Genomic DNA, 11133 nt, shown 5'->3' with positions numbered 1-11133 from the left:
TGATTAAATAATTAAGGCTAAAAAGGCAGAAAGTTGGAGCTGTGACTCATTTTAATTTTGTTTTATTAAAAAAATTCAAGGAAGCTCACATGTTTTCATTGTGTCTGTTCAGATGAACTACACAATCCTGTCTTTGTTGGTTCATATTTCCGGTCTCTATGTCTCTCCTCTTGCATACGTCCATTATTCTTTGTAAGATTAGGAGGTGTGCAGCGACTGGCTGCCAATCTGCAGCCGTCCCAGAGGCAGCAGCTGAGGCCAGACCTGCAGGATGGGTGTAGGCAGAGCGCGGGGCAGAGGAAACCATCCACTAATGAGAAACACACTTCTCTCCATCATTCAAATATTTTACTCCTTTTTTTTAACCACAGCAACAAAAAAAAAAAAGGTGGTGGCAGTCGGCCCAGAGGTGAGCAGAGTCCAAAAACAAAGCATGATTTAAAAACGGGAGCTCTGCAGCTCTATGGTTCCTGACTCCCATGAAAGGGACAATCATGAGTCTTTTAACATTTGTGCAAGCACTGCAAGATATATGGAAGGGGGAAAAAAGAGGGAGTTAAATTAAAACACATACTGGGAAAATACTGCGATATGGGAGACAAAGTTAAGAAAGCAGTACTGTTAAATGAGGCAGAAGTGTGTTTTTATTCATGTAAGAACTCTGAATTCACATATAAGAACAAAATCTGTGCTGTCTCCTCTTTAGCTCCTTGATATCTTACTATATTGAACACTGAGACAAGTGCCGAAAAAACCTGCAATGAGCCAAAGTAAAGTTAAGGCTTTTGCTTGGGCAAAGGTCCCAAATAAAAATGTGCACACTTTTTTGATGATGTGAAAGAAAAAAAATACCTTTTTACCAGATGTTGGAGAGAAAAAACATCATCCAAAGCTGCAAGTGTAACTCTGCTGCTGTTTTTGTTAATGATGGAAAGTGAAGTCTGACTCAGTCTCAAACTTTGAAACTGAGACAGATCAGTGTGAGGTTTCCAAAAAAGCTATCCTGTTTTGAGTCGTTAAGACATTCTTAGCTGCCACGTATTGCAAATCAACCATCTTTAGTCAATAATCCTCTGCTTTCGCTGCATAAAATTATAATCCAAACACGAGAAGAAAGCAAAGAAAACTGAAGGTGGATGGAAGAAGAAAGAGGAAGGAGTTTATATTTTTCTCTCTGTGGTAAGTTCACACAAAAGGGTCCTTCTGATCCCCGGAGTGCTGCGCACATACCTGCGGGATAAAATCAAAACCCTCTGTGAATTATATTGAAGGTCCCCTGCCAAATGCTCCACATACTTCCATGTGCTTTTTAACAGTTCTGCACAGTTAAGTTTTTCTTTGAAAAAAAAAAAAAGCTTAATTTGAATTGCAGACCCTTGCACCATCAAAAAACCAAGCTCCCTGCTTATATTTTATTTATGCAGTGATAAAAGAAAAGTGGGAAACACACAAGACTTTGGTATAAGGGGGTAAGTTGAGGATTAATGGAAGAATTACAGCTGTAATTTAAAAATGATAAAACTAGAATAACAGATTATTTAGTCTTCTGGGTAATAGCAAGGTGTTCGATCAAAACGTCTTTCAGCACAAAATATGGTTGGGTAATAAACTGTCTTCCATAAAAGGCCAATAAATGCTCACAAGGAGACAATATCTCTTTCTAAAAAATTATACGAGGGGATTTCAAAGCTGCCTCCCACCCCTTTTCATCCTCCTTTCCTGGTCAACGTCCCTCCGTACTGAATCACAAAGTGAAACCCCAAATGACTAACAGATTCCAGACACTATGTTTCAACAGTCAGAACACTGAGTTCAGGTTCGCTGACGGAGCGTGTGCGGTCACATCTTTGCCAAATCCCATCCCCCACGGTTGCCATGGAGAGGGGGCGCAGGAGTTGAACTATCGACTCGACCCCTGAGGATCACCTAAGGATTGAAGTTTTGCCTTCCCTGACACCGTAAGCATTTCCCCCGACAAGAAAGCTTAGTTTTATTACTTAGAAAGTCAGATAGAAAATGAAGTTCAACTATATTTCAAATCCTGAAAGAGAATTTTTTTTGGGAGGGGGGTGGGTCTAGTTATGGTTAGCAGTGCTGCAGCTGCACCTAATCCCCACAGGAAAGCCTTCATCTGGGACTGATTTTAAAGAAACTGGGCCAGGGTGGGTGAAAGAGGGGGACTGTTCTGTAAAAGTCTGTGTATTTTCTCCATTCATCTGATTAAAGAGAGCTCGGCTCAATTACACCCACTAACTGGGCCTTACTAAGGCACGACCCAACCTACAAAAACAAAAAGGAGAGAAAAAACAAAAAGCAAAGAGGTTGTGGAAAGTCGATGAGGAGTGCAAGAATGAACATCACACCTGGGGCAGTCCCTTCCACTCGCCTCCAAGCTCCTCTCCGTCGTCCGACAGCTCAGGCTGTCAGCGGGGTTTACCTCAGAGGGCACGTTCTTTGTGTAACCTGTGATCGGGTCGGGAAAACAGAGAGGCCGGCTCTCCTGGGACCATCTTCTGTCCTCTCCACTCAACAGCCTGGACACTCGTCAGGTCACAGTGATCTGTTTTAATCAGCCTCTCGCTAGCAAAAAGCCAAGTCAAGGTTTGTTATGATTAGAAGTTAGAGAAGATACATGTGTGTGTGTGTGTGTGCGCGCGCGCGTGTGTGTGTGTGTGTGTAAGATCTGAAGAGAAGAGCATTAGTAGTGGCTGGGGACAATTAACGGGGTCAAAACCAGAAATTTCCATTTTGAGGTTACCATTTTGTCATGCTGAATTTTAACCATGTGACCCATGGAGGGCTGGTTGTCAGCTTTAAGCTATAATTACAAGCCAGAACACAGGCAAACATCAACCAGAGTTAGACGTGCTAACTGTGAATGAGTTTGTAGCTGCTTAAAAAGTGGTGCTGCATGGATAACCATCTCGGCATTTTAGGCGTTTACACAGCAAGCTGGTTGCAATCATACCCAGTTGTAAAGTTCACTGGTTGCAGCAGGTTTAGAGGCCTAATTAAACTCATTATTATAATTCTGCTTTATAGAGGGGAGAATATGAGAGAAACACAAATGTTCCACTCTCTTCTCCAATGATCAGATCTGCAACTTGTATGGAAAATGGGCCTGCAGTAATAGTAACCTTTCCATCGCTCAAACGCCCCTCTTAGAATCGTCCTCCCTCCATCCGTCACTTTTTGGTCTCTTTTAAACCCCAAAAGTAAACATTTCCCCTCGGTTATTATCCTTCCACATTATATTCCACCCACAGCCCCGTCTAACTGGCTCGTGATACCAGGCCTCTTTGTGTTGTGACCCTCCAAAGAAAACAGTCCTACTGAACATTGTGGACAAGTGCTGCTAACCTGATACAAGCCAGCTCGCTGCTCCAATTACACAACATTTTTACTGCAGCCCATTTAATTATAAACAGGCAAAAAAAAAAAATAACATATCTATCTTTGAATGCACCTCAAGGCCTAAAATGACAGGGAGGAAATGGCTTCCTGATTTATGTAGAATGGCATTGAATATGTTGGAAGGATAGATAAAGGGCAAAATAAATGTATTTTTTTTATATTACAGTGTTTTCCATGGCTGCTTGGTTATAAACAAGAGCCATGTGAGGCTGATCGAAAAACTAAATTATCCACGGAAAATCTACCATGACAATAAACCAGAAATAAGGAATTAAAACATGTCCAAAGGGAAGTTGAGGACAGCCTCATGACGGCAGGAAAAAGTAAAATATACTGTAACACCCTTTTACCATTTCAGTTTAGTACTGAATGAACTATGATTAAAACGACAGACCCAACATGATATTTTAATCTTATGTTATTTAAAAAAAACTTTTATATCTTTTGTAATTAAAAACTGTCTTTCCTTGAAGGAATGCAAAACACTCAAAGCAAGACATAAACAAAAATATACACTTAAATTTAAAATTTGATTTTTTTGTCTGATGTTTGACCCCAAAACAATAATATTAATTTTCACAACTTATAAAACTAATGTGAATTGATCCACTGCACCGCGGATTTCAACTCAATTTTTGTTCAAAAGAATGATAAAAATGAATTTGTTAAAGAAATATGAAATTGTATAATTTTTATTTATAAGAGCTGCTGTTTGAGGAGCTGAAGTTTTTTTTTTTAATTGAACTTTATTATTGTTTGAAATTATTATTGTTAATATTTTTTAAATAGGGCCAGATTTAAGAGTTTTTCTTCTTTCTGCTACCTTTCATTTTATTTGATTTGTATTTTTTTGTATGTGAATTTGTTTTGTTTTTAAATTAAATGAATAAATCATAATAAAAAACTAACTCAGTTTTAGATTTAATTCTTCTGTTGTTGATGATGACATATATAATGTGGAATCAACTGCATACATTACAGTTTTTCTGCATTAAGCGCATACCATAATGTAAACCATTAGAATAAAAAGTTTAATGGCCCAAGAGAACATCCCTGTGGAACCCCATAATTTACAGCTCTCACCTGAATAACTGCCACTGAAAGAAACTATTGCACCCTATTTGTCAAGTTAGCAATGTCATAAAAAAATCAATCTAAAGATATTAGGAAAGGAGCCAGCCTTTCCACAATGTGCAGAAAATAAAAAAAAGCTTTATTACAGACATCTTAATGCAAGTCAGAAAAGTAAGAAATAAGAACAGAAAATCAGAAAATGGCATCATCTAATCTGATATCTGGTTGCTTGTTTCAATTATATCAATGATGATGTGCAGGCATCTGGTGATGTGGTCTTGTGAGTGATAGCTCTCTGACACACCACCTCAGTACATGATAGCACGGCTGCGGTGATTTAAAACAGGACAACCGATGCAGAGCAGATGGGAGTGCACACACCCATGAAATTACATCCAACGGAAAATCCTTGTGTTTTAAATAAACAAGTGATAAAACGCACAGGGCAGCTTTAAATTCAAAACCACATTACACAATCTGCAATTTAATAAATTACCTCTTGATTAGAAATAGGAAAATTCAGAATGCCGCACAGTGAGTGAGTAACAAGGTGGTACTAAATTAAGACTTAACTTGTTTTCAGATGACCAGAAAGTCTCACGCTGTTGTTGTGCCATTCTCACCCAAACAGAAACGGGCAGCTACACACTCTTCGTAAACTTCAACATTCCTCGGCCTACAAGCAGTGACACCACAGGCCAACTCTGTTGTAAAATTAGACAATTAACACTTTCCTCTGTGGCTTTAGAGGACAACCCAGAGGATTTTTCCAGACATATGGTATGAATTTCACCAAAAATATTTTTGTAATAAGAAGTGACATCGGAATGTGCAGCATTATACAGCCTTGACTTTCATAAAAAGCATGACAGCACCAAAAAATGTGATGACTGCAGAAACAGACTGAAAGCAACCGTTTGCCTGAGTCAAAAGGAAGAAATGGAAATACAAATTGACGTCTAGCTTTGTCAACTCCTTAATATCTTGTAAATTGTAAAAAAAAAGTCTAATAGAACAATTTTGAAGTATTTAGATGAATTTACAATCTAAAATTTTGCATTTTTTGATCCAGAAATTTATATCTGCCCAGTTTAAAACACCGAAATATTGATATGGAATCTGGTGTGTTGGACCTATTTTAGTGATGCAATGCAGAAGCAAATATTTGTATACAAGAGTGCCTTTTTATTTTAAGAAAAAAAAATCACAATGAACTCACTTAATCCACCACAACACAATGCGTGGCCTGACAAAATCTGGCTGGCAAAAGTTTGTAAAACCTTGGCCTGCTGGCCTGTTTATAACAGCACTAAAATGCATGAACTGGACCTGACAAATATTCCTCTCTCCCACCCCTTCTGCCCCTCACTCCACTCCTCCATCCTTTCATTCCTCCCCTCTCTGGAAGCCCGCCATGCTCCTGCTCTCCGGTCTTCAGCAGCCGTGTTAGGAAAAATAAACTGAGCGACTGAAGAAATGACGAGCGCTGAGCTCTGAGGAGAGGTGTCAGTGTGTCTGCTGCCGTTTCCCGACTCTCTGCAGAAGCCATGGACAGAAGGACGCGCACTCATACAGCCTCATCTCAGCAGAGACACAAGTCAGTGGGCTGTGTGTGTGCATGGTGTGTGTGTGTCTGACCCAGGAAACGGCAGGAATGTAGAAAGACATAGAACTCTGGGAGGTCCATATAACTGTTCAATCACAGTGTGTGAAGGCCTGCCACACTTTATTTCACACACATACATTACACACATATTCTGTATAATGAAACACAAAATTACATAGAGACACACTTTGTGCTGTCAAACAAGAACTCTCACTGACGCATGGACATTAAAGTGCAGAAAGGTCAGTTTTTGAACTGGGGGTGATGGTTACAAACCAATACAGGACTCACCCATTGGAAGTACCAAGAGACACTGTGCCGATTGAAGAGCTCAGCTTCCTGCTGTCCCAAAGTCTCACCTCACGACTACGCATCTGCTCATTCACAAAAACAAGACGGAGGAATCACAGGAAGGCCGAAATTCATACTTCCACATTTATTGGGAACACTTGTTCAACTGTTCGTTTACAAAAATAGCTAATTAGCAGTGGTTCAATGCATTTAGGCATGCAGATGTGGTGAAGATGACTTGCTGAAGTTCAAGCTGAGCACCAGAAAGGGGATTTAGACGACTTTAAAAGTGGCATGGTTATAGGTGGAGGATGGACATTTTTAGAAACTGCTGATCTTCAGGAAAGTTCATCGAACTTCATCACGTCTAAATGCACTGAGTTGCTGCCATGTGATTGGTCAGCTAGCTATTTGTGTTAACAGGTGAACCTAATAAAGTGGTCATTGAGTGTGTAATCAAAACAGCAACTATGAAGCACTCTTTTGGAATAAAAGTATAATGAGGTCTCTTACTTTAAAAAAATTATGAAAAAAATAACAGTACACTTTGACAATAAAAATTAGGCACTGAAAAATCTAATAATTAAGGGTCACAATCTTCAAGTCCTCAATATGCAACAGCAAAAACAACAGCCCTTCCTTTATTGATGCCAGTTCAATTTATTCTTTACTACGTGTCTTCCTCTGGTCAACCACAGATAACAGCGCACGCACGCAGCAGTCGGCCAATCGCTTTTTTTGACATTGATCAGCTGACTCATTTAAGTACACCTTACCATGCATGAGGCACTTCGCATTGACTGCTTATGGTTGGGCAGTGTGGAGGGCAGAACCTGAGGTGGGACCTTGTGTGCAAACTCTGAGGTGCAGCTGTGATCTATAAGGGGAAATTGCTTGAAAGTGTGTGTGTGCACGGTTTTGTAAATCTGAATTTTTTTGGCGTATGTTATTTTAACCTTTTGGCCATACGTTCACTGTTAGTATGAATTCTACGTAGTCCTTTATAAATGAGGCACCTGGTCCTTATTTCAAAACAAAAACTAATGAATAATTATTGACATCGAGAAATATCTAACACATATACTGTGATTCATCTCTCAGACATATTGCCCAGCTCTAAATGAAAATGTATGTATGAAACCACCTCTGAAAAACCAGACAGTCCACTTTATTATAACAAGTTTTTTTGAGAAGTTCTCACCGTATCAAAGCCAGTTGTCACTAAGCGGTCGTCTTTTGCCCACTGGATACGAGAATCCTTGTTGTTCTGAAGGCACTTGGCACTCTGTGGGACAAATAATATAAAACAAACATATGAATCAGCTCTGCAACATGACAGGAAGACATTATAGGTAAATGTTTTTCGGAGATTATCCAAGCAGAACCTAATCTTTAGGTATAGCTCAGCTAATGAGGCGAGTGATGCGTTAACAATGTGCAGAGAGGAGAAAAAGACAGAGATAGAAGAAAGACAGACAAAATTCCCAGGTGCCTGTCATCCCTGTGGTTAAACAGAACAGGACATGTCCCATGAAAGGAGTGCCTGTTACTGTTGATGGATCAGAACGGGTGACTTCTGCCTCGAGTCTATCTTGGTTTACCAACTGACACACTACTGAGCCCTTTCTTACTCTGCTGCCATGGCGAATATATGTCAAAACAACACCATCAGGTGGGGTTTAATTAGTGGTCTTCAAACACAAACGACACACGTTGTCAAAGGTAGTAACTAAAAACAAACGGGAGTGTTGAAATGAGAGGAATGCGTGGAAAAAACAACAAACTCGAGTGCAAAAGTTCATGCATTTGAATGGAATTCAGTATGCATTGTGCTTTTCCATCAATGTGCAAGTGTCCACAGTAACTGGGAACAAAAACAGCAAAGCGAGATGAACACGACTTTCGGATGAGCAATTGTTCTGTAGTTGTCAAGAAGTAAAACACATATTTCTCATTTTCTGCATGTTTTTTTAGGACAGGTAACAATGTCACATCTCAGAGCAGCATCTTACTGGTTGAGTTGCACTGAGCTAGCCCATAAGGCTTGGGGATGGCAACGAAATTTCCACGGAACATGAGCCGTTAGCCCCTAATCCCACTTTGTCTCCCAAAATTACTGTTGTCTGTTTTATAACCACAATAAGTTGAAGAAACAGTGGTTGTGGAGGCCAAGTAGACAAAAGCTGGTTTTGTGAGTTTATCTCCAGAGTGTGCAGACTGATTGTTGTGTAACCGTTAACTGTCCACAGAAACAACAAACTATGAAAACAAATGGGGGAGGTTTTAAGCTGCAGTATTGCACCCCTGAATTTACTGTAGGTTTTACAGTAACTGGGACCTGACTCAGTGAGTTTGCTGGGAACTTTGCTAAATCTGCATCTACAGTCTAAGGATGGAAACAGAGCCACGGAGAGTGATTAAATTCAATTTGACAGATTTGCACATGTTTGGAGGAAGCAACACGTAGGTCCTGTTATTAATAACTCAAACCAAACTTCTTCTCATCTCTTTTCTAAAGTCTCCACAGTCCCAGTCTAGGGGGTTGAGAACAAAATGCTAAATAGGGAGAAACAGAGGATGTGGTTTTCTCAATTTTGTATTGAGCGAGCGCTTCATTGCTCCCAAATCCTCCCCAGGTGCTACTTATTTTCATCCATGAGCACAACGAATGAGACACGAAGTGTTAGCTTGATCCAGGAACAGCAGCTTTCTTGATGGAAGAAGATGGAGGGATGAGGTTCTTGTTTTAGCCAGTTGGGCTGCTGCATGTTTTATTTATTTTAGTGCGAAGGAATTTTACGAGTTCACTCCCTTCTCCACAGGGTGCTATAATAGTATGTTATCTTTGTAAGTATGTGCTGACATAACAAAAACTCTTTAGATTTTTAAGATGAGGGACTAAGAGCATAAAAACTCATGTTCTCATAAAGCCCATTCAGTCTGGACACGGCTGCAAATGAATAATTCTCAAGTGATTTGTGGGCAAATATTAATGGAAGATCAAAGGCTTACAATTTAAAAAGAAAACATACAATTTTGACTGAATAGAATCAGATTACCTTAAGAGCATGCATTGAGTTGAGCTAAGTATTATGCATCAGTTTATTAAACTCAATAATCCTGTTTATTTAGTAAAGATAAATTGGGAATGGTGTCATGGTGACCAGAGGCTGTACTCACATGTTTTATCATTATGTTTAACCACAAATTAGGAACTAATTAATAACTAATAAAAATGCATTAACATAAACCATCTTAGTTCTTCTCAGACAGTTTATTTTTTTTCGCCTGCACTATCGAATGGGGTTGAAGTTGCATCAGTAGTTTCCTCAGCAGGTTTTCAGTGAAGCTTTATATAAGACTTTAGGAAGTCACAACAAAGAGCAGACGTAATCAGCTTTCATACAAGCAGCAGAACCACGACATTTTCCAAACAATGCGGAGTTGTATGTGAAACTGCAGATGTTTAAAACAGTTTGAGTGGACATTAAACAGATTTTACCCTGAAAGCTCTCTTTGTTAAAAGCCTAAATAAAGTTCTCATGTGCAAATAAACCCAGTAATATGAAGCATTGTCAAGGAATTACTCCTTAGATAAATTTATTGTTACTGGTGAGAGTGCAGATAAATTGAACAATCTATTTTTATTACAAATGAAAGGTAAACTCATCATAATATACTGAAACTGAAGGAACTTTATTTGGAGTCTGTGTGTAAAGAAACATAATCCTCACAAAAAATGTGCAAATGGATATTAATGCATATATAAATGACTTAAACCTAAAAATCTAACTTTATGGCAATTCAAAGTTTATGCTAAATATTTACTTCTGCTTTGCACTCACACATGTTGACATAACATCCGTTAATATCTTCTTATTTAAGTTTCAGGACAAATAAGAAAGCTTGTAAACTATGTTGAGGTATAAATTAAATCCAAAGAAATAAGACAATAAAACAAGTTTTGTGGTTTTCTCGAAACGTAGAACTTAAGCCAAGACTCCTGTGTGGGAACTGTTCCGGTCAGTGAAATACCTAAAATACATACCAGTATATGTGAGCTATACTGGTGGTTCAAATTAATTTTATTGTGATCAGCCTTGAAGGAGCTTAGTATTAGTGTGCTACACATCCACGCAATAATAACATCATATGTGCACTTCCACTTGTGCACCTCTCTTTGGGATGATACGTCTTTGTCCAAAGCTGAATTTTAACTGATACCGTGTGTTTGTTAAACAGATGTTTTCTAGCTCCTGGTGCGCTCCCAAAAGATTTTTTCCATTAGGAGGATTTACAAAAACCTCCAAAGCCCTGACACAGTTGACAATAAGTCCTGAACTGAATAAACACACCAGGCATGACGGGGAGCCATTTTTTATTCTGCAGTCTACTTGTACGTCTGATGCAGGTAACCGAGCCTTATTAAGTCCATGCAGGAGAGCCGGTCGGCCGCAGCTGGAGCGGCGTAAACAAAATAAGAATTCATTGCCACTGAGCAGTTCATCACCAGTACCACTGGCTGATTTCCTTCCAGGGTCAGGAGAATTTTCTGGCATTCGGACCAAACTAGGAACAAGTTGAGCTCAGACTATTTTAAACTGCTTAGTGCCTGTGAAACAGAGGCGCTGCTTTTAGGAGCCACATGCTGAATCATATTCCTGGCTAGCAGTTTGAGTGTTTAAAGACACACACACACACACACATACATACACACACACACACACACACACACACACACACACACA

General features: G+C 39.3%; 1 protein-coding gene across 1 annotated transcript in view; it reads right to left on the bottom strand.

Annotated features, from left to right (window-relative positions):
* LOC106518702 (mitochondrial import inner membrane translocase subunit TIM16) overlaps nt 1-11133 on the bottom strand; it is a 118004-nt gene that overhangs the window by 75268 nt on the left and 31603 nt on the right. Inside the window, exons 8-9 of the mRNA XM_014010088.1 lie at nt 7587-7670; nt 6386-6468 (exon numbers count right to left, since the gene is read on the bottom strand). Of these exons, the coding sequence (XP_013865542.1) occupies nt 6386-6468; nt 7587-7670 (167 nt within the window). The remainder of the gene's footprint in view (nt 1-6385; nt 6469-7586; nt 7671-11133) is intronic.

The sequence above is a fragment of the Austrofundulus limnaeus genome, unplaced genomic scaffold (genome assembly GCF_001266775.1).
Source record: "Austrofundulus limnaeus strain Quisiro unplaced genomic scaffold, Austrofundulus_limnaeus-1.0 Scaffold65, whole genome shotgun sequence".
Classification (NCBI taxonomy): domain Eukaryota; kingdom Metazoa; phylum Chordata; class Actinopteri; order Cyprinodontiformes; family Rivulidae; genus Austrofundulus; species Austrofundulus limnaeus.
This window is presented reverse-complemented; position numbering and strand designations above follow the sequence as displayed.